Below are 24,592 nucleotides of genomic sequence, written 5' to 3' on the forward strand. Positions count from 1 at the left end.
GCTGAAGCAGGGAACGGCCAAGGATAAACCAGCACGTTGTGGGCTGTCCCAGAGGCACACACAAAGTCAAGAGTCCTGGAGCTGGGAAATCTTAAATGACAGGACTGTAAAAATAGCATTTAATGGCAGCTTTTCCAAACCATTCTGAAATTCCTTCATTTTATTGGGAGAGTGTGAACAAAACAAAAATCACAAATTTCAATCTCATGCTGGGTTTCATCCAAATTTCCTGTAAGACGAAGACAGAGCCCAAGCAAGCACTGCAAAATGAGATGGCAGGCGAGAGCAGGGCTGCCCGTCTCCCTGCAGCGCCGTCCTCCCCGCCATGAGCCCCCCAGCAGGGCAGGAGGGCACCTGGCGCCCCCGTCCCTCCGTCCCCCCCGGACACGTGCTGGGTGCTGGCGTGGGACGGGCGCACGGGAGGGTGCGGGGGGGGAGACGCAGAGACCCTGCAACGAGAAGGGCTCCGGGTGGGTACCACGTCTTCCACAGCCGCTTTTGATGTCAATCATTTTGGAAACGCACCAGGATAAATGGGATTTTGGGTGGGATGGGAGGAGGTCTGGTAACCAACGCGCTCTGCCATGGAGCGCATCGGAGACCCTGAGCTGGGGCTGTGGCCATAAAGCAGTTATTTCATCTCTGTCTCCTTACAGCGTCTCTTCATGATTGTTACACAAATTAATGCAGTTACCATGAATCCTGTTCTTGCCTGGCCTCTGACCCCAGTCCGCAGCCACCTCGCTTGGCAAGTACCAAAGCCAAATTTATGTAAGCCTTTGTTTTAATTGCAAACAACGCGAAGAAATCGTTCCCCGCTGGAAAGCTGGCATTTTATGTTGCTATTAAATGAGATTTCATTATAGCACGAATCTCACACTGCTATCCGATGGGGGTAAAGGCGTGAGCTACGTTAAGGAAAAAAATTTTAGTTTTTTTAGGGGAAAAAAAAGCAGTTTTATTTACTGATGAATATATGTTGCTTTTTAAAAACAGCAACAGTCACATGGTGGGAGTTTTCTGGCAGCGTTTTTTTGGGGGGGGCTGTGAGACTTTCTGAACAGCAACCGTGGTGTCTCCACCACCCCCACTACCCCCGCCTTGCCCCCAGCCAGAGGTGGTTTTCAGCGGTGCTAATTTAGGAAATGGGTTTTCACAAGTTTGGTTAAAATCTGTTTTTGGCAAGTTACGGCCTCGTTGGGCAGGGTCCCGTCCCGCTGCCCGAGGGCGGCTCAACCCCTCAGGCTGGGTTCCCAGCCCCGACCCCCAGCCGCTTTCAACCCCCCCCAAACCCAAAAACCCCAGAGCTAACACAGCGTTCGGTGTTTCCCAGCTCCCAAGGGATGTTCAAAGGCAGCGAGGGAGAGCCCAGCATGGGGAGACCCCCCCCCGGACCCCCCAGACCCACGCTGTGGCTCCAGCTGGGGACAGGGACCCACTACCGCCATCCCCTTATTGCCACAACACAAGTTCAGGCCACGCCAGGAGCTGAAATTCTGCGGATATGGGTCGGGAGGCAGACGTTCATGGCAAACGCCGAGATTTACAACGCCAACACCCAGCGCTTTGTGCTGGGTTTCATTTCCCTTCCATCACGGACTTTTTGGCATCCTCGATCCTGGGGAGGGAGCGTTTATCACCATTCTGACAAGCACCAAACGGTTAAGAAACATTACGATAACGAAATAAATTTTACATCAATTCTTAATATATTTTTTTTTCCTAAACACACTTTGTGTTGGTTTCCTCAGTTTAATTGTCCTGACAGCTTTACGCCGACCCATCCGACGTGTGCGCGAGTCAGCGTGCGCAGATGCCCCGACCCCCTTCCGATGTGGTTAGAAAACGGTGGTGCAGATTCCCCTCTGGAAAACGGATGAGGCGAATGCCACGGCAAATCCAGCACGGTTTGGGAAATGTAATGCAATGCAAGTACTGATTTCCAATTAAATTGTTAATCTGAACTTAATTCTCCGAAATTCTCCCACTCTAGAACTTAATTACGGCAGCAATTAGCTTTAGTACAAATAATTTTTGCATACGAGGTGAGTAAATAAAACAACATAAACCAACTGACTCGGCTGTCAGAACCGACCCTCTCCAGGTACACAGCAAAAACTCTACGAAAGCATTTTGGAGCCATTTAATGAAAAAAGCAGAATTTTATTATATGGTTTCTGTCCATTATTCGGCATTGCTGTAAATGGCTCACATTTACTGCAACTTCTGTACAGATGTGTGGCTTTGTATTACCAGAACAGCAAATTTAAATGAAAAAATAAATGTTCAACAATTCCACACAAGCTTTTACAGTCCAACATTTCACTGAGTAGGTGAAAACTACAGACTTGTTACTACAGAATTATTCAGCATGAATAAAAAACTACAACTTTTATTTTTAAACAGGAGTCACTGGTTTAATTTTTTTTATGCTGTTTAAAATTACTGTGATAAAAATAATGATTTTTTTTTTAATAATGCCATACACCAGTATGATATAGGATTTGTCCCCAGTATATATCTTTTGTTTAATATACAAAATAGAATAATGACACATCGCTGACTCTATGCTGTTACGCACGTTAGTTTGGAGGTGGGGGTATGTTCATACACGCAGCCTTTCCTCAGAAAATGGGTGCCTCTGGCTCTTCTGGAGGCCCTAATCCTGTCCTGGGAACGCGGTTCCTGCGGTTCCTGCGCCTCAGGGGTGGCTCAGCGCCGGCCGGCCGGGACCCCAGCGCGGGGGGCGAGCCCCCACCCAGCGCAGACAGGCTTTTAAAACCCTCTCTCTAAGGAATGGCCCCGACGTCCTCCCTCGCTCAACTTCCACTGCGGGACACAGGATTTGGCTGACGTTCACCCAGGCACTTCCTCCCCTTTTCTACCTGTTCCAGCGAAAACGGGGAGGTCATTTTTCGGCTCGACGCCTCTCCCCGGCCCCTCCCTCCCTCCCCAGCCCCCCGGGGCTCCCTCGCGGTGCGGGACCGCGGCGGCTCCCGGGGGGGCCATTCCCGGCGTGCGGCACGCGCGTGTCCTGAGCTGCGGCGCGGCCGTCCCTCGCTCGGATCCATGCACTTTGTGATAAGGCACTGAAGAGACGGAGTCAGAATTCTCCCTGCTTTATCCAGAGTGCAGATACTACCCACTGCTACAAGGACTACGGATACACAGAGCATGGACTTCTCACTGCTTACTAAAGCACTACAGAGTTTGAATCGTGAAGTTTAAAACTGAACAGCACGTACAGGACGATTGCTTTCTTCTAACATCACAGTTTCCTTTTTTCCTTAAACCCACGAACTAAAAATTAATACACAGGCCTATAGACAACGGGGGTAGAGAGCCTCTCTTCTCCTACGCTATCGCTCATCCCAAGGGGGTGATAATTTGTTCGTGTTCACTAGCGTTACTTTTCTGCTGGGAAGAAAAAAAGGTTTTGTCTCTTTGTGCGTACGAACACACAAACGCTTGCACACACGCTCACACTCACTCCTTCGCACAAGCTCCAATCGAGGTATCTGGGGACAAAACTTTGAAAACCATTCTCGAAAGAACGAACATTTTTCCTTTTAACTGAAGAGCCCATCTGAAACCAAACGGCGTGAAACTCCTATCTGTATCTCACACCGGGCGCGTGAATGTTTTCATTGAGTTGGGTTGAAAGTTGTAATTAAAATACTGAACTTTACCTTAACTGTTACAAAATGTACATATTCTTTACAGATCAAAGAGAAGAGAATGATTACTTTTTTTTTATTAAAGATGATATTTTACTCCAAAGTACTGAATATAGTATCTTTTTTTAATAGGTATAACATTCAAAAAGAGATTTAAGAAAGGATGAAAATTTAGCTTCCTATTTTTCACTTGGAAACAAACTTTTGCCGCACAATAGAAATGTACTAGTGTATTGTGAACAACTTATCCTCTATATTTACATATTGCTGGTACCTGTATGCGTATTATTGCCAAATTTTTCAAGCTGTTTTTGCAGTGGTCCGTGAGGCTGTATATGAAATCAACCCCGCATGTCGAGAGCCGTAGGGATCTCGCCGACTTACATTTTTTGCAGCGGAGGTCGGATCGAGCAATGACTGGTGAATGGTAACCGGCCATACAGATAGGAGTATTCCATCCAAGCGCCGACTGGGAGTTTTACACAGTGATTTGATAAACATAAAAGCCACCCTAAACCCATCCACCGAACGCGGGTTTTCCTTTCTACACAGAGTACTTCTTTGGATACTAACCACCGATGCCGTCAGTGCTACCTCCAGACAAACCACAACTTGTACAGGTTACCATTCAGCATATTTGTGACCCCTACAAAAAATATAATTACATGTATCATGATAAAGCAATCTGTCATCTAAAAATCATCCTTATTATACACTATACAAGCTATTTTACAATCATTTAATAAATTGCTTTTAAAGCTGCAGTAGCCCTTCCCTTCTTTTCTCAGATCAGCGAATATACCGATTATACATATTTGAAACTATAACTAAATATAAAAATATATTAGGTTTTGTATTTCATCGGATGATCTTTCTCATTTCTATTACACAAATAATCTGGCCACTTTGAGTAAAAATCAAATTTTAGAGTGGCTTAGTAAATATTTAAATTTTGAGATACAGAAAATTGTTAAGGTGCACGTAGAAAAAGGCTACTACAGCTTCTAAACGTTTTAAAATATAGTTATCAATGGCAACAAGGAGAAATTCACAGGACCTGTGGTAATTTTATGGCACGCTAGTACGTCGGTATGAAGGGATGCAGCCTTACAAAGACAGAAAGTTTGACATACGACTCTAAGACCACGACCTCAGTAGCAGAGCTTTCCTGCTCTCCAGGAAAGGGGCTGAGCCAGTCGGGGAGGGCTGAGATGTGAGAACGGGCCCCGGACCGCCCCGGTCGGAGTCGGGATATCCAGAGTTAGGGCTCTGCTGCCCGCGCGACGGCCGGCATCCCGCTGAAGAAGAGATTTCTAGAATCGATATGAGGAAACAGAACAAAACCAAACCACTGGGCATAATTACATGCCTGCCTCTTGAGTCAATGGTATTTTTCCATATATACTTGTATGACGAGAGATTTAAGTGTATAGAAAATGTGAGTTTCTCCACACAGAAGTAAACTTTTCTTAAGCTATGCATATTTTCCTGAAAATTTCCTGATGGGCAGTCAGGACTGATCTTCTTGGCATCAATGCAGCCCATGACTCTCATAGTTATGGCTGTTGCATTATATGCAAATATCAGGCTTGTTTTTTTCAATATATAAAATAACCTGCTCATTTACATCCAGTGAGGACTGGGTTAATTTTCTATGAATCTGCATATCCAACGCTTTTGCACGTATACCAAAAGTATTTGTTTCAGTCGCATCTACTGAAATTAGATTTGAGAGTGTTCTCCCACCCACCCTGGCCCTTAAAAAATGCCAAATTTTTATGGTCGCTTTGACAGTTGAAAGCTATTAGGTTAGAAAAGCCCAACCCATTTTCACGTGAATATACTCAAGGATTAATGTCTAGAGGTCATTTAGGAAAGCTACGAGCTGCCCCACCTTAAAAAACCAGCTGTACAATAGGCATCTTGAAGTATTACAAAAAAATTATGTAAGAAAAAATGAACAAGCCTAGTTCACGGTATATAAAGTTAAAGGAAATTGCTAAAACCAGACAGTAATAGCTATAAAAGGCACAACTTCCCTTTTCTGATATACACTTGTAAACTTTCTTCAGGTTACATGCATAAACCAAAATGCTACCTTAACTTTAAAAAAAAAAAATCCAAAACACTTTACTAAAAAAAAAAAAAAAGCCTAGAAAATTGTCTCCAGCCAACTGCAGAAATTAATTAGCAGAATGTTCGTAACACAGCCTCAGATCTTGTCACCGGTGGTTTTGATGCATCCATGGATGTTGCACGAGGGGAGAGATATAATTTCTGACAAATAAGATTTATTTTCCTTTCCTTTCTCCCCAATTATTTACCAAACGTGAGAAATCCGCTGCTTCTATAGCCTAAATCTTGGCCCTCTGTAAACCACATGTAGTGCATAATTACAAAAGAAACACCGCTGCAAGGACAAAATTAACAAGTTCTGTAGGTTTTTTTTCTTTACAAAAAAAAAGCTATCATTTGACGTTTTCTTAAGGCAACCCTTTTGTATTAAGGCAGTCACTTTTGATGAAATAAGAGCTTCTTGATATTTCCATTTGAATATTTTGGTATCTGATTGCTGATGATTTCTGCCAACATTTCTGGGAACTCAATACTCATGGATTTATCCAAAAATGTCTGGAAGCAAAAGCTCAGAAGATTTTCAACCACCTACAAGTGATAAAGCAAAGAATTATTTTCACACGAACACATACAGAAGAACTCTCAACCTGCATCCTTCCTTCTTCCCAACTTCCTGCAGCGCGGGACAGGCGCCGTTATCCTCCTTTTAATTAGTAAGTCTTGTAACCGGCATTCTAATCCAAAACAAGTGACCAGATCGCACAAGGTCTTTACGGATACTGAAGAGATGATGGACCCATTCCCATTCTAGCACGTAACACACACAGACACATTTGGATAAGCTTAGTAAGATCTTTCCAGGTGCTTGGCACACTAACAAGAAAAAACCCAAATGTTGAGGTCTCAGCGTTTCCCTGGCCGTACCCAGCTCAAACCCCACTTCAACTGCTCTGTGCTATACGCACAATTCAGAGCACATACCGCAAAGGGAGGCAGCCTCCATTCTGGAGTTCCTTGCAAAATGAGACCACTATTAATACTAAAAATAGCACTGATGCATTACTTTAACACAATTTTAAACAATTCCATAGATTCTTAAATAGTTTGTCATGAATTGCTGGGGGTCCACTGCAAAAGTAGTCTGAAAGCACCACATTCACCTCTTCCATCAGCCTTTCCTTGGGCAGCAGGGGAGCACGACCGCCTCCTTCCCATGGCCCTCCCCAAATATTTATCGCTTTAAATAAAAAACAGGATAGAGGAGATGACTGTCATATCCCCAAACTTATTTATCTGGAACGCCTAGAGCATTGGTTTCAGAACTTACATCATGCATAGAGTCCAACAGTTTAGTCAGTTGATAAAATCGCTGCCAGTTCTGGCTTGAGTTCCCTTCTCTCTTCACTATGGCCTTCCCCAGCTCTTTTATGTACGTCATACGGATTTCTTCAAACAAAGATTGACTCTTCAGGCCTTCCTTAGGAACTGTAACATTGATATGAACCTTTAAGACATTACGCATCTGTGAACTGTGTCATTATTTAAGTTTTCTTACATTAGTTACACAAAAATGACCAAAAGAAAAAGGACTTAATAAAATGGCAGCTGAGAGACAACGAAAGAGAGAGGAAACTGAGACGGATGACTCACTGAACAAATAGCACAGGACTGCTGGCAGAAGAAAAAAAATAATAAAAAACCCTAAAGGTAATGCAACAAAAAATAGAGGGAAGGGAACCAGACCATGGAGGCAACAACGCTAAGCCCCGGTAGTGCCTTGATGAAGAACCACCAGGGCTGGAGCTCCTGTGTGTTCTCGGTGTCTGGGGAAACGTGACATTGGAAAGATTCCACAAAAATTCTGAGTGTCAAGGGAAGATCAAGGGGAGGATCACAGGGTGGCTTGGCTCAGAAGGGACCTTGAAAGATCATCTAGTCCCAACCTTCCTGATGTGGATCAAATAACATGTCCAGGCAAGGCAGGAACAGAAGGACAGGACAACAACCTGCCTGCCCAAGCCTGGGAGGACTCCAGGCTCAGCAGCTTCTTGAATAGGGGTGGGATGTTGAGATGATGCTGGACAAGGAGCCGTGGGTTAGAAATCCAAGGTTTGGGGACCGAGGCCTGTATTCAGTCACTCAAATCCATGTCCAGTCCCTGTGCCTACATTCTCCTACTAGGATGGTCCTTCTAGAGGCCAATGACTAGTAAATAAATCAGGACAAATCAAGCATTTGGACTCCAGTGGTCCATAAGATGTTTGATTTGAAGCCTTTGATTACATGGTGAAGTGAATGCAAAGAGCTGAAGAGAAAGAAGTGAGCGAGCTGCGACAAAGCCGAGTGAAAGCAAGAGAGGAGGAAAGAGGCCACTAAAGCTCCTTTCCTTAAAAATTGAACCCTCGCTACGCTGTCAGCATCTGGGAGATGCCAGAGTGAAGGCTCTTATCTGCCTTGGCTACACAGGAGATGATGATGTGTCAACTCTTGCTTCAAGAATTTAAATAGAAAAGGTCTGAGCTATGTCTATGTGTGAGCTACGTGTCTACACCGTGTGGGATTCCTGTTTTACTCCTCTTCTTCTTCCTCTTCTCTTGGAAAACTTACACAAAACCACCATATCCATAAATTAAAACTGTGAAGTCATGGATTAAAAAGCCATACAAATTTCAGTTATTCAATTTTCAGAAGTCCACAATGTACCACACTTACACAATGTATGTACTCCAAAAGAAATGTGAAAATATATTGTCTTTCACTGTAAACACACCAGAGAGGCCTGGTTAAGGCCAGTGCTTGCTGTACCTCACTCGTGAATGGGCTTAATTCTACAAGTGTAGTCTCTTCCTCGTTTCTGCTGTGGAAATTCCTTTAAGGAAATTTCCAATTCCTGTAAGGAAAGTTGGCCTACACCACATTCAAAACACTTCAGGAATTTTTGGGAGAGATTTCAGAAACTGCTTTAAATCTGCAGTTTCGGGGAAGTTTCAAGTTCCTACAAAGCCCACGGCAGTGCGGAGCTGAGAGTTTCCTCTGAAAAGAGCCCTTGTCTCCACCCTGGGCTTGTCAGGGGAGGAGGTGTGGGTCCGTGAGGAGGAGATGGGGGTGGCAGTGCGGCACCCGGCTCTTCTCCTGCCCGGCACCTCTCCTCCTCTGCTCACCCGAGGCTTCCCAGTGCCTACAGCGCTGGCTGACAAGATCCTCCCACCTTCATTCTGGAAATAGCCCAAAGCCACCAATTTCTCATCTGTTCGTAAGAGTTAATGCTATCATTCACCGGAAATATTAAAGATAAGGAACAATTCAACCCTCGGTGTAATGAATTGTTTAAACTTTTAAAAATATTTGCTTTTCATCATGTAAAAGAACTCTGCTGAGAAAGCTCTACTTGCATTGTCGCTCTCAGCGATGCTGTTAGAGCGTCCTGGCAAACCTGTCCCTACGCTAACACAAAACCAACCCGCTGCCAGGCAGAAGCAGCAAAGGCTCCGGGAAAACAACAGTCGCTGCTGAGATGCAGCTCCGAGTCCTGTGGGACTGAGGGTGTCAGGGTGACGGCCATGGGACAGGGTTTCTCTGGGATGGACAGGGACACGGGGACACACACACACACACACACGGGCTCTCTACTACTCTACTGCAGCGGAGCCGGGGTACAGTTGAGCCCTGCTGCACACCCACAGGGAAACCACTAGGTACCAACGGGTATGAACACAGGGTGTAAACAACATTGTCAGAGTTATTTACGTAATGTCTCCTATTAGTCTATTTCTGTATATTCTAAAAGGTCTATTTTGACACTCTACTTTGCCCTTCCATGCAGTGCAGACAACAGAATTTTACTAAGCTGGGACTTGTTTTAACTACGGCATATTGAAAGACATAAAAACCATCATGTAGTACATTATATAAATCTATCTTATGATATCTATCATAAATCCACCATATACTTTTTAGATGTAAATGCAAAAAGCTGTATTTATATTTAACAATTTTTATATAACTTCTGGAGGATTTTGTTAACTTTTTTGGGGGGAAACTGCTTCACTGGGTCAGAACTTCCTCACAGGTGCTGCTGTTTCGGGGGATTTTTTTGGTTGGTTGGGTTTTAAGTATTTTATGAGCATGAAGTTATAGCCTGGCCCATTTCTTTGGATCCTGAACTACTCACCCAGGTTGTGATCTATGTATTTTTGAAGAATTTTAAATTGCAATTCTGTGTTAGGCCTCTCTGTTGGAGCTGCAAAGCTTTGAACACAATCCATAATACCTTACCATGAATGTCTTCTATCTGCTAAAAGCAGAGGTTCCTTCCCTAACCCTGTATAGCCAGGTGCCAAGAGGCACACTTTGACTTTTATTTGCCATCAGACGACTTAACACAATTTTAAACTACACATGCACGCTCATAACAGTGGCAAGTTAAACTCACATTGTTCACATAAGTATTTAACTAATCACCTACTTGTAGAGAGGAGAAGCAACGTTTTCATGCAGAGATACTCTTCATATGAGACTTGAAGCCGTGATAGCTCTCGGGCAACCATAAGCATATGTTTGCATTGTTCATACATACACGGGAGATTCATTCTCTGCCTGAGAAATAAGAGCATAAAAGTTAGTTAAATGTCTAGGTACCTCAAAGTTCTAAATTTAAGTTTTTCCACGCCTCATTCAAGAGCAGTGGGGGTTGTAGAGGCAGATGTTAAGCTGGTACGTGATCTATCCCACAACAAAATTATGTTCGCGTTTTCTCCAGTGAAGCCATTCAGGGCAACTGCCTTGGCCACCACACAGGAACACTGGCTGGAGCAGCAGGAGGGGAGCATGACATGGGAAATCCCAGCGCCATAAGGGCAGCCTGTCTTTACCGACGACTTCACATCAAAGTCACGTTCAGTTGCTGTGGGACAAAGTTCTCAAAGTCTGACAGTCCCGAAGTATTTAATCTGTATAAAGAAAGATGATGGTACTAGAGATGAGATTTCTCTAATTCTTTCAAGACTTTTGAGAAGTCCACCTAAATTTAATACATACTTGCTCACTAGTGATAGCATCAACTTTCCATAAGTTCTATCTTCAAAGTGACGTTATACTTCTCGTATCCTTTTACATTCTTCAAGCAATTAAATTTCATTACCTTTGTACTGTAATAATAAGGTTTCTAACCATAAATGGAGAGATGTATTGACAACCAAAGGAAAATCTTGGAAAGCTCTTACTTGGAATCAGAATGACAAACATTATGTATTTATATATTCTTTTCCTTTTATTTTTTCTATTTTAATGAAACTCTGCATCAAGACAGGAACAACTCCTTTTATTTAGCACCTCGCCTGACGCAACAATCCTCTTTACATGTGCTTTTATAGCTGGAATACTGCAGGATTACAGTTTGGGGTGGGAAGTGAACAAGAGCAGATTAATTCTGAAAAGTGTAAGACAGATTTATGCTTTTCCATGTAAACTTTTGTAGAGAAAAAGGCAAAATAGTATCTTTCAAATGCAGTGACTACACAATCTCTCTACAGTGATGCTAGCAAGTTATTTTGCGTTAATGAGGTATCACCTTTTCTAAGACATCGCCTATTCAATCTTATAATCTAAAGCAAAACAGAGACAAAATTGAATCCCAGTATAAGAGTAAGATTTGCTTATGAAACTACACCAATTCCTCCAAAGCTGCTATCATTTCTCAGTTCTCCCAACCTCAGCCCTTCAAGAGAATTAGATAATGTACCCTCACAAGCATCCTAAGAAACCCCACGTGAAAACAGGGAGAAACACGCTCCCTTTCTCAAGGTGCAAAAACCTAAGAATAACAGGAATTCTGATTGGTTTTAAAAGACTGAAAGAAACACAAGCTATTGACACTGTACTAAAAGCAAATCAAGTACAAATCTAAACTCCATGATTTCCAAATGCAGGTGGTTGGACAATTCCTTCCCAGTGTAATCCCAGTGTAACTGGACTATGTGCCGCCCTGCCCTATGCACAAACGGTCCCTACAGCTCTACGCATGCACTCACCTCCACCCGCCTACAAACACTGTCACCATGTTCGAGTCCATAATCAAGGAGTAACAGCGAGAATACAAGGAGCACACGATTTAAGCTGCATGAAACAGAAGTAAGTGCAATGTGTTCAGTTGTGGGATGTTTCTCAGGGCACTTGACACAAAGCCACTATTTGGCCGTTTGGCAAATTTTCTCCCAACCCCTCTGGGTTGTATCAAAGGGCATCTCGCCTATTTCAAATTGAGTAATTCAAACACATTCTCTGACAGGGCTCAGCAGTTTTCCTCATGTAAAACTATTACCATTTCTGGGCAGAAGGTTAAAATAAACATTATGAAATGGGTTAGCCTGTCATTATTTCTATCTGCTGTAAACGCAATCATCACCACAAGTCTGAGAATCTATATGAAGACATGCCGATTTTTGGCAATACCAAGGCTATGCAAATTGCAGTTCTCAAAAAGCGAGAGTAAACCCCAGCCCGTCCCACCAGAGGAGCCGGAGTGCAGCAATGAGCTCTGCACTATGCCCTGGAGGGCAGCGGGTCCCAGGTGGAAGCTGATTCACTGGATAGTCCTCAATGTGGGCAAGGGGCTGGGAAGCGGTCCCAGACACCCCCCCCCCCAGGTCTCCTGGATGGCGCACAGCAGATGATCCCAATGCAGGGGGGCTGTCCTGGGACAGTACAGTCATGGACCAGAGGCCCAGCCAAGGGCAGGGCTTCGGGGCTCTTCCCTCCCTCTCTAGTTTCACTGGAACCCCTCCCTGCAGAGGGCATTTAGCAACTTTAGGAATTAATTTACCCACACATAAACCAGATGGAATACTTAAAGTAGGTGCTACACTTAGCTAATGAAAATAGATATTATATTTAGTGATGACATCACACACGATTTCTTCTTTGCAGAAGCTATCTGCAGAACCATACTGATGGCACGGAGCCTTCAAGCTCCACTGCGGTGCTCAGCAGGGCAGGTGACGGGGGCAGCCGTAGGGTCTGGCAGCCGCCTGCACTGGGCGGAGGGGGCAGAGCCTGCGCCGAGGCCGGGGGAGCAGCCGGGAGCCCCAGGGACATGGGGCACATCACAGTGGTTCAGTGCTGCAGTTGCTGCCATCCACATACACTGGGACCTTCTGACTAACGGCATTTTACCACTTCTGGAGCGATCCTGCTGTAGCGATCGCAAATCTAGTCCAATTTGAATCCCCTTCTTGTTCCATAAGTACCTAGTATCCCTCTGCTTTTGGAAGCGGCTCCCTCAGAAAGGAGAACGCGCGTCGGGCAGTGGCCGGAAGGTTTGGTGCAGCCAAAGCCCATGTACCTACCACACACGGGCCCTACACATGCGTCCTGTGGGGGATGCATGTTGATGGTAAAAGCATGTGATGATTTTCAACACTGCTGTGAGTCACTCAGTTCAGCTAAGACTATAAAAGAATAAAAATCAGTAAACAAGATGCTGGTAGTCTGAAAAACAGATGATACTGACTCCACAGAATTACAAAAGAATGTTCCGAAAAAATTCTGGGAATAAAAGAACTGATGAAGCATTGCTTATAAAAGTGTAATCACTTGTTATTTTCTTTCTATTCAAATAACACCAATGCAGATATTCTGTACGACATATGATATTAGAAGGACAAATGAGACCAAGGAGTTGACCCCAAACATAAGGAGAGCAAAGAGCTAAGATGATAAGCACGCAAACGGAGTCAAAATCCTAAGACACGGGACTTCCAAGAACTTCTTACTAAAGCTAGGCAGCAATTAAATGGCATTTGCTGCTGGGTGAACACAACTCTGTATTAGTTACTCTTGCTGCAATTTCACATACGCTAAAGCTGACATAGCAGTAGTGCCGGTTCTAACTAAAGCATGTTTTGAATCACGAACTGTATAAACAGTTATACAATACTACAAAATCACAACTTTATACAGTCTCCAAATACGTAATGATGGTCTAAAGCCCAAGATTTACGTATGGTGAACCTTTTTGGACTCAACAAATGCGACAGGAAAGAATTTCTTTTCATACCACACCAACTTTATAATCCACCCTACCCAACCCTATCAGACGTATTAACTTAGGATATCCAAGAGGTGATAAACATTATTCAAATAGATTGGATGATTTCCCCCCCCCCAATAAATAAATGATAGAAGTACAGGCATAAAAATGGAATATTCAATAAATATTCAATTTTTAGAAGACTGGTCAAATGACTAGGCTGACAGCTTAAGACTTAAGAAGCACAGAGTTTAATTCTCTTTCCCACCACAGACTGCATTGATGATACTTGGAAAATTCAATTCGGGAAGAATCTACAATGGGAACCAGCACTACCACAGCTAAAGCTACCTGAGCACCAAGGAAAACAAATCCTCTGATTTCTGGGAAGCTTTTTTGGGCATTCATGGTAAACATTTATAAATGCTAAGGATCTGCTAGCTGGAAATGCAGCATGACCAGCCTCTGAACGAGTTAGACAGGTTCTTTCCGTACAGCCCAGTTAGACACAGGGGCCCGAGACGTGTCGACATGAGCTACTGGGTCCTGCTGCTCCCTATCAGTCGGCAGTGACTACACAGGAGTAACACTGGGCAGGGGTGCTGCAAGGAGAAATGCATAAAAGACTGATGTTGCTCGGATGCTTGAACCGATACGTGAAACTAAAGAAAGTCTTATTATCCCCATAAAGGATTCAACCTTAAAAAACGTATTCTGCAGTTCTCCACGTAAATCGCCAAGGCTTGGAGAACCTTTCAAAGACAGAGTTTCTCCTTCTGAAGCTGAAGACACCGAATTGCACCAAATATGAGGACAAGTCTCTAAAGCTCAGAAACTGAATAAAGTAAATGGTTTCTAGAAACCCATATAAAACCCAAAGAAAATTAAAATAGAAGTGATTGCAGGGATCTGTAACCGCACAGGTAACTGGGCAGAAGGCAGTGCACGCTCCCCCTACCCCGTTACCACGCGCTGTGCCCAGCGCTCAGCCCCAGACACAAACCATTACTGACGGCTCCGCGGCCGCCCCTCAGTAACTAACCCCGTGTTCCCCTTCCTCAGCGCTTCCCCCGCGCTGCACTGCTGCAGGCTACAGGGAAGGGGGCCACAAAGGAGCTGGTCTCAGACCAACTCCAGTTTATTGCTGTAACGAAGATACAAAGGAATATAATGAAATAATGTTAATTGTAAGATGCCTGTCTGATCCATTTCTTGATTTACATTGTACGTAATAACACCTATACTTTTCTTATGAACCTTCCAAGGGTCAACTGTTTATAAGTAAAATCAATGGAATTTTTTTGGGTCAAAACCAGGCTAAATATATTTTAAAAAATCATACTGAGAATCGAATGTTTGTAGTTCCATATGTACAGTGAGATGTTTATCACTTATAGCATAGTGGGATACATATCATTTTGTTTGATGCGTAAACTCAAATTACACAACAGAATTGAAAACCCACCCACGTGAATATTTGCCAGTATTTAGTAAGGCTGAAATGATACAGGGCTGCACGGGGGGCTCACGTGAGCCTCGGAAGTTTCTGACAAATCCTCAACGTGTTTATACTTCTATTGAAGATAAACAAGTACATCATCAACTTAAAGGCTGTGGCTTGAAGAGACGCAAGTCCTCCTGGAATTATTGCATTCTAACATGGTATGGGTAAAGACATGTAATTTTGTTCTAGTTCCTCCACTGAACTAATGCTTTGAAACTGCAATTAATAGATACGAAGCCAGAACAAATTCTTAGTTACAAATGAAAAATGTTCACATAAAGTACAGATCTGTAGAAATGTAATTTGCAGATCCCAAAAATTACAAGTTTGAACAACTTATACCTCTTTATCCACATGCAGAAATTTGATACTACTGAAGAGGAAGCCAAAAATTTGATGCAAACAGCTTTGGTTAACCGTAAAAATGACAATTCTAGACAATCAAGATGCAGGTTCTGATTCCGTTACACACAAACACCTACAGGTGATGCTATTTAGTGGAATCAAGCTCTAAAATTCATGAGGAAAAAAATAACTTTTTTTCCTATTATTCCAGAGAATTCACTGTAATATTATGAAATATTACAGTTGTTTTTAGAATTATCAAATGATAAGAGCTGTTTTGATGTTTAGAGGATGCTTTGCCCTCTACCTTGGACCTGTTTCTAGCGTAACTCAAAGACTAAGCAAGAGTTTTTGGGGGTGCGGGCGAGAGGTGGGAAGGAGCTGTTTGGGTCAAAGATCACCAAGATGCGTATCAGAAAGTAGCACCGAATAAACCCCACAATGGGTTTTAGGGGATATTATGTACCACAGTACTATCTTCTGAATGATGTATCGAGCGGAGAGAGCGGACACATCTGATCCTTAAAATCCAAGTGCATTTTTTATTTCATGTTCATGGTGTCTCTCTTGTCCTACCCAACATTCCCCCAGTGGCGCTGCCCCTCTGGCTTCCCTGCTGGGCTGCACTTCATGAGCGTCTTATAACTCACGCAGTGGTTTTATGTATTATTCAGTATTTGTCATGCTGTATTTTATTGATGAATGGTACATAAAAAGTTACAACCAGAGAGAGTTTTATGGGGAACCTGTAGCACTCTGGAGATGAAATTGCAGTTCTCCCAGTCTACATATTTTATTGAAAAGAAATGTCATTTTGATGAACAATTTATGTACCAAAACTGTAACTAGAATGCATTTGAGAATTAATATTTAGTATAATAGGATTACCCTTGCAGTTCTTTTTAAGAGTACCAATACATAATTAGCTGTAAAGCTCTCTGGTTTCGACCCATTGATAAAACAGCAGGAGACCCCTGACTTAAAGCAAATTAGATGTTATTATGCTTATTAGTGACAACATCAATTATTTCAATTCCACCACATGGAGACTATTTTACTCCAGAGACATATTCTAAGAACTAATAAACATAAGTAAACAGATGGGTGCTCACCCATCATCAGCTCCTCACCTTTTTGTGAAATATTACTACTATGAAGAAACAATTACAGTTTATAAAAGCCTGGACAAATATTTACATTAAAAAAAAAAAAGCAGGGAATAAATAAACATGAAAAAGAAGTAGCCTGAAATGTAACTGGCTAATCTCATAGAAAATATAACAATTAATATATTTTTTCTAAACAGAAAAGATTTGAGAGATCTGATACTGAAGCGCAATAGGAACATAAATACTAAAACTACCACCCCAAAGCATGCCAAAGGGATTAACATTGCCTCCATTCTAAAAACAGGAAAACAGAGACATAACAAAACCGTGTCACTTGCATCACTGTTTAAATTATTGTCAGTGAAACTGTGATGCTAAAGAAATTTTGCGATTGTATGTGTCAAAGGCCCTGTGTAATCGTATTTATTAGCTTTAGTCCCCACAAACGCGCCTCGCCATTTCATGAAAAGAGAAATGCCCAGTCCTGAGTGATAGCATCATATTAATTGGCATCTGCAGATGGGTAAACTGGGTTCGGAATGGCTCTGGCCAGCAATCTCAAAGATTTACATCTACAGAATATCTTCAGCAGCTAATTCAGCACACAGACTAAACGCCTCAACAGGCTGTCTAAATACGGCCATCATCTCGGGAACTGCAAGGCAATGATCACTTGAAAAGTTTGTCACAGACTATGCAGATGCTCTTCCACTTGCTCAAAGAGCGGCTTTTGAAAATATGAGCTGAAGGACAGAATCGCTGGAACGGCTGCACGGTACAAGGCAGGAGAGTGTGACAGCCCGCGGGGACCGCTTCCCGGCACGGCCCAACCCAGACGGCTCCAGGCGCAGCGTCTGCTCCCCGTGCGGGAGGCAGAGAGGCATAACCCGACCTGGGCTGCTACACCTTGGAAATGGGATATGGAAAGTAATGTAACTATGCAGATTTCTGCACAACATCTTTATCCCCATTGCATCCCAAATTGAGCCTTCTGCTCATCATCTCAACAATCCCAATTCCTGCCTTCACTCCTCTACAACACAGAATTACTGCATGAGTTTGAAAAATACAAGGGAAATGACGCACAGTGCAAGAAAAGAGAAGTCCAAACATTCTAGCAAATTCAGTTTTTCTTGAAAATTGCTAACAAAGTTCAACAACAAAAAAAAAATCAGGCAAGTTTTTCCACTTGTAATCTTGTCTTTTTAGCCAGATTTTGATCAGGCTCAGATACAACTGTTTAACTGATCCAGAACTCAGTGAAACTGGTAGTGCCGCATTATCACTTTTATACAATAAACATACAGAACATTATGCAATTTGCCAAACTTTTCTTTCCATCCCAGATACATTTTTAGCTTCAACAGTGTTGGCTCTGATAAAATGATTATAATGAATGGTACAGGAACAGTTACAACATAGAACATTTTAGTACAAACACCTCCCACAAAAACTTATCAATATAAATACACTTAATATCTAAACCACCTTTCTTCCATTTGACTTACTCAAAAACTCTAAGAAATTTGCTAAAAGAAAACCAAGTGGCAAATGACAGACTGATTTGTGATCCCTGCAAGACCGTGCTGCCCACTGATGCTGCTCTCCAGTGCAAACCCCAGCCACACTGCGGGGACTCCAGCATCACCGCAAGAAACCTGGGGAATGACTCACGTCTTACTTACTCATTAATAATCAGGTCTGGTGCAAAGCACAGGAGATTTCCATTCGATTGTTTGTACGATCTCCATCCTAAAGCAAAAGCCATTAGGAACATCCAGGAGTACTGCAGCAGGGTCATTTGGTCATCCAGGTGTAAATTTCGGAAACCTGGGAAAATAAAAATCGTGGTGTGACAGTATTGGTTGCAAAAAAAAGCAAAACTTTCCTGTAACTTGGAAAAGGACCATGGTTATCATCAGTACGGCTTCTGTATTATCTATGTAGATTACCACTTAAAAGTGTATTTGATAACAATTTCTCTAACCGTGACGACTGTACCTAAAATAACAACAAAATTTCTTGCCCTATTATGATCGCCTGATTCAGTCAAGTATTTTAGATTAACTTCTGGCAGAAGAAAAAAAGAAATTACAACAATAAGAGGCTTCTTATGAGAAAGTTCTTGCTGGATGAATAAAATGCATTTTAAAAGGGATGCAAAATTTCAAAACCATTTTCTAGCTACTAAAGTTACATTCCAATAGTTAGTATTCCATTAAGGAATCCTTTGCCTATTCAAAATTTTGCATATGTAGAAATTAAGTGTTCGTAACAAACAACTGTACACCAAAGTTACAAAATATCTATTGCATTAGTTACCATCATTAACTGCTTTGAATCTTATAAGAATATGTAGCATGAACGGAGCCAATTAAACCATGAGGAAATGTGTAAAATCTGAAAATTAGTCTCTTAAACAGCCTTAAAATGTAGGCAGCTGCTAATTTGCAACAGTAGTTCCTATGAGATCCTGCCTACATTTAGCAAGAAAATATTGTGCCATACTGAATCATTATTAAAGTCTGAATTCAAGTTGATTTTATTTAATTTTACTAAATATCTGACATCTAAAGAGATCATGACAGTGCTCCTTCCTGAGAGGTGCAAATGGGTAGCATTCAGTAGATTAACAGACAACAAAACTTTCCATGTCTAACAACTTCAAAAAAGCGTCTGGCTTTGGAGACAGCAGTAACCACCCGTTACTACTGCAAAAATACAAGCAAAGTGTTTCAAAGCTATTTCAAACTTACTGGGTCAAGTCTTGAAATCTTTGCTCAAACCCTCCTCAGGAAAAGGTTATTTTGAAATCCCAACTAAAGGGTTTGGCAACGCGGGCTGACTGTTACTATGTCTGATGGGGTACAACCAGCAGAAGCACGTACAAATTAAAAACTCATGAAGAACCACCTTAGCAACCAAAAAAAAGAAGATAACAAATGGTCAGAATAGTTCCTATTAATATAATTATTAAAGGGAAGATTGGCATTTTCATCAAGAGCACACGTTCTAACCTGAAGGGTTTGTCTAATTAGGGAAAGTGTTCAGAGAGATTATGAACACAGAACTGTTTTATAAAAACGGTATCTAAACTTGTATTTGTGAATACCAGATGGTCTCCTGAAGACTTGTCCCAGAAGAGGGTGTGCGTGTGTGAACTGTTCCTAAGGTAGAGCTCAGCTAATCCAGTGTATTGCCCTGCTGCGGAAAGCCCTGACACACTTACAGAACTGTTCACATCTCTGCTGGACACATACATTATGAGTTTAGTCTTTCTTCCCTGCTGTTAATTTACCTCCCCTGCCTCAGAAGAAGCACCATTATGACTCATAGATTTCATTATCAGACTTTTTTTTTTTTTTTGGCAGACCTGTTACGTGATGTTATTCTCGTGCAACATATGCATTATGGAGGTGTTTTTGCTAGGGTTTGTGAGAGCAGGTAGCTAACGGTGCTGACGGGAAGTGAAAGGAAGAAAACCACCAGTCTCCGTTCAGTCAGGAGCAAACAGATCTTCAGCCTCTCCCAAGTCCAGGGCTGAGATTTGACATCGTTGCTTCTGTAGGGCAACTGCTAACCGTGTCTTCAGGTGGGAGCCAAAATAGCAACAAACCTCCCACACTCCCAGGTGATGGTCAGGTTAATCGTGCAGCTACAGTGCTTGAGAGAAAATGAACATCTTGACTTGCACCCTGGAACTGGACCCTCAAATACCCATTTACAGTCAAGAAAAACCTAAAAATATGGTGAGTGGTAGTAAAAAAAAAAAAACAGAACCACCCATGAACACAGACCCAGACGAGCCAGTTCAGCAGCACCAGTCTATAAAAAGTCAAGAGAACCTCATTGCTAAAAATATTGAAGAAATAATTACCTAAGAGGTGCAGCTAGAGCTAATAAAAATAGTTCTCTATAATACTTTTAAAAACAAATCTCTATTTTAATATGAACTTTGACACTCAATGGTCAAAGGGTTCAAGCAAAATGACCTAAGTTGTAATCCTAGTAAATAAATTTTTGCATGCGTTTTCTTCTGCTTTTCCACTCCAGTGAGACACGAATTAGCTCAGATACTACTAAAACTTTCTCTGTGACGGCTTTGAAGGATACCAAAGACGAACACAGATTTTAAGTACCATAAAAAGCCTGCCCTTTGCAATTCACGTATTTGAGTATTACCTGGTATCGCCTTAGCCCACTTCACGGCAGCCACCACTTGCCGCCCTCCCAGCATGTTGAGGGTGGAGAGGATCCTCCAGCTGGAGTCGGGCAGGGAGCTGTCGTAGCCCGAGTACAGCACCTCTGGCTCGATCACCTCTAGCAGGGACACCAGCGTCGGGGTCAGCTGTGGCAGTGACGCGGGGACGATGCTCTTGTTGCCAGACGTCTCAGAAACATCGCGCGTTCCTGTTACGTTAGTCTGCTGGATTCCTTTTATCTTCTTCTTTGTTTTTCGAGCTAGGGAAGTGTCGTTAAGTCATAGGTTAGAGAATGGAAAGTGACCACACAGCAGTAAACACGTACCAGAGGAAACACGGCTTTCGCTTTCCTGCAGCTGTAGATCAGGCAGGGAAACTTTTAAAGCATTTTTTCATACAACTGTAAATAATTTCACATTAATTCTAATTAAACTCCCTGTGAAAATAAGTTTATTTTACATTTTAAGGAAAGCCACATTTATGTTAAGGTTTCAGAATGCTAAATAACATCTGCAGGTACGCGACACGGCTACTCCTAAAATACAAGGCCTGACCCTACAATTTCTGTTACATGCAAAATTTCAGTGAAACTTCATGTGAGAGCATGACTCTTGTCTGCAAATATCTGCAGGACCGTGCACTTTCTAAGTTCCTTAAAATTTTAAGTATAGAAACCATGCGGAAGAAAGGAAAAAAAGTATTTAATGGGTAAGGAGTTACCCAATCTCCTGAGCCAGGGAAAACATTTTTTTGGAAATGCTGGGCAGGAGGAGACTTTTCTCTTGCCAGCTCTCTTGCATATAAATCACTGCTGCATAATTAAACCATAAAACTCATTCGCCAAATAAATAAAACATCACACAGAGATGTTAACTGTAAACTACAAAAAGTTGGAGGAACAATTTTATTAGCATATTGTCAATAATGGAGTCTCCTCCTTGGCTTTGGGCTCTCCTGGATGCAGTCTGCTACGCTGAATGCTGCGCTCTCAACTGAGACCAAAATAAAACCCGGTTCTTTTCCTCCGTCTCAATTAATTAATTGATTTCTGGTTGGGAACTTCCGAGACAAATCAGTAGCACATAAAAGCATCACGTAATGTGGTTTCACATTCAAAGTTTCTACCGACCTATTCAGAATCTCTCATCATCAGAAACGCGCCACCTCTGCAGCTTAACGACACAGAAAATCCCCCCCAACCCTGGGACAGGGACCCCAGGCCCTGACTGCCACCACTCAGAAATCCTCTACGGACCTCGTATAAAGTGCCGTTGCCCAAAGACTCATACACTGGCCACGTCTGCCAAGGCTGCCATGGGGGAACAGCCACGGTTATTTCCTTGGAGCAAAGAGCTTCTTGTTTTTCTCAGGTCAATTTTGAAATGGCTGCTCCAAAATCCTTTCAACGTTCTGTCATTTTTTGCCCCATTATCCTTGTTCTCAAAAGCAAACCAACTGCTTTGACTTAAATTTACACGCACATGCCTTCAGCTTAATGCAGACACCTGGCACAGAGCATTCCCAGCCCAGAAAGTCTCATAAAATTATAATCAAAAGAAATTTATATGATAAGACAAGGTATTGTGCAAGAATTTTTATGAGGCTATGGTACTAGACCTGACTTAGATATATAGTTATAACTCACAAAAAAAAAAAGAAAAAAAAAAGAGAAGGTTGAGATAATGTCTTTCTTTCCGATTTATTTTAAAATATAAAAATACCACAAATTTAAAACAAGCTCTTTAGGGTAAATTACAGAAAATAACCCATACAGATAAATCTGGCATGGAAATAAATAATCCAAGTTTTTCCTGTTAAAACAACTAACCTCTCCCCCAACCCCCTGCAGTCTGGCATCCAGCGAGGCTGTACACCCCCGCCGGCCGGCGCACACCCCACGCAGCCAAGCCCGGTGGCAGCTCCCCGGCCTGGGGTGACGGACCCTTCCCACCAGCACGCTGCAGGGCATCGCTGCGGGGGAGGCGTGCAGAACACGCACCTCCCTTCCAAAACGGGATTTATCACAACTAAACCCACCGCAGTCACGGAGCAGGGCAGTGAATGTTATTAGAAAGAGATCCTTCAAAAAACTGAAATAAATTCAAAATGAAGATGAGAGGAAAAAAACCCATAAACTGCCAACAGTTTAACTATAAAATGCAGTGAAAAAGGGAAAGGCATTATGATATGATTTTTTACAGGCATAAAATGTAACAATAAATCTGTTTTTCAAACACATCAGAAAGAGAAAGGGTGCCAAAGAACAGAATGCCTAGGGTCAATTAATGGTGAAAGCTGAAATGAGAACCCAAAGAAATAAAGGCTATAGCATAAAATATCATCGTTCTACTGTATAAATCTCTGGTACCTGCAGCTTGATAGTTGTGTGTTCTTCCCGTCCCCTAAACCCAGAAAAACCATGCAATAGGAACAAGAAAGTTCCAGAAAAGGGTGCTAAGCAGGGACAAAGGCATGACTGATGCTAAACCAGACTATAGTAGAAAATTATCAAGTAAATGTTTCTCTACAAGGAGACACTTTTGTCTCAGCACGAGAGCAGGTAAGAATTAAAATACTGCATGGTAGATTTTATTTATTTATTTAAAAATAAGTTACTCTTCTAGCCCATACCTCACAGTGACCTTCACTGCAGGTATTATAAACTGAGAGATATTCAAAATGTGGCCGGAGAGATTCAGGGCAGACGCAACCAGCCAGTAAGGCTGAGAGAGGGGCCCTAGACCGACACACTAGGATATTCTGATCTCTTGATATTCATTAACCGATTTGCTTATAATCAGTATTTATGCACGGAGGATACACCTGATGACTTTTCAAAAAGAAATTACTGTCTAAAAAGTATGCAAATTTAATTCTGTTTTAAACAGGAGTAATTCCTGAACTGTGACTCTAAAACAGACGAGATAAAAGGAACTCTTTTTCAGTCTCTCCTGCGCTTTAAACTGCCTTCCAGTTTTCTTTTCTATGGGTTCTTCTGTACGACCAATTCACCATCTGTTCAGATCTGTCCAATAAATCCTTGTTCTCATGCTTGTTTTTCACTGCTTCACACTACCTTGGGTTCTTCCATTTCCCGTGGCTGAGTTTCTAGATCTCTTTCCCCCCTCAGCCACAAAAGCTCCCCCTCCCCTTTTCCCAGCAACTTATATAACAATATCCATCCTCCAAAAAGTCACTATTCACTAGGATTCTCTGTGCCAAAATTCAGGAAAACAAACTAGAGTTGGAAGGGCTCCCAACTACATGTGGAAAAGTGGCAAGTATCAGGCGTCATTCAATTTCAATTTTCTCTGGTGCAGAACAGCAACTTGAATGACACCTCCTAGAGTCCGAGTTCACATCAATTGATGCAGGAAAGGAAAGGATTACTATTGCAGTGATATACAGAATAAGGTGCGTCATTCATATAGATAAATACATGAATATGATATATGCATTTTGAAAACAACTATGGAGAGAAAAAATAGAAATGTCTCAAAAAAAAATGTATTCTTTCCCACCTCAAGATGAAAACTGTGTCTTTTTGCATTATTCTAAACTTTCTTTAGTCTTTGCTGTTACCTCTACTTGCCGCTGGCCACACCAGCCCCAGCAGGGCACTGCGTCTCTCCGCCTGGGACACCAAGAGCAGG

The 24,592-nt window shown here is 42.3% G+C and overlaps 1 protein-coding gene across 5 annotated transcripts in view; it reads right to left on the reverse strand.

The window, feature by feature from the left end:
• Positions 1-2,131: 2,131 nt before the first annotated feature.
• NR3C1 (nuclear receptor subfamily 3 group C member 1) overlaps positions 2,132-24,592 on the reverse strand; it is a 68,888-nt gene continuing 46,427 nt past the window's right edge. For 4 of the 5 annotated variants that reach the window (XM_054217009.1, XM_054217008.1, XM_054217011.1 and 1 more), the window contains exons 5-9: positions 20,920-21,198; positions 18,423-18,567; positions 10,219-10,349; positions 7,081-7,238; positions 2,132-6,341 (exon numbers count right to left, since the gene is read on the reverse strand). In XM_054217009.1, the coding sequence (XP_054072984.1) occupies positions 6,189-6,341; positions 7,081-7,238; positions 10,219-10,349; positions 18,423-18,567; positions 20,920-21,198 (866 nt within the window). In that variant the 3' untranslated portion in view covers positions 2,132-6,188. Of the gene's footprint in view, positions 6,342-7,080; positions 7,258-10,218; positions 10,350-18,422; positions 18,568-20,919; positions 21,199-24,592 lie in introns of those variants that run through there. The other variant, XM_054217012.1, reaches the window with a different exon arrangement.

The sequence above is a fragment of the Rissa tridactyla genome, chromosome 11 (assembly GCF_028500815.1).
Source record: "Rissa tridactyla isolate bRisTri1 chromosome 11, bRisTri1.patW.cur.20221130, whole genome shotgun sequence".
Classification (NCBI taxonomy): domain Eukaryota; kingdom Metazoa; phylum Chordata; class Aves; order Charadriiformes; family Laridae; genus Rissa; species Rissa tridactyla.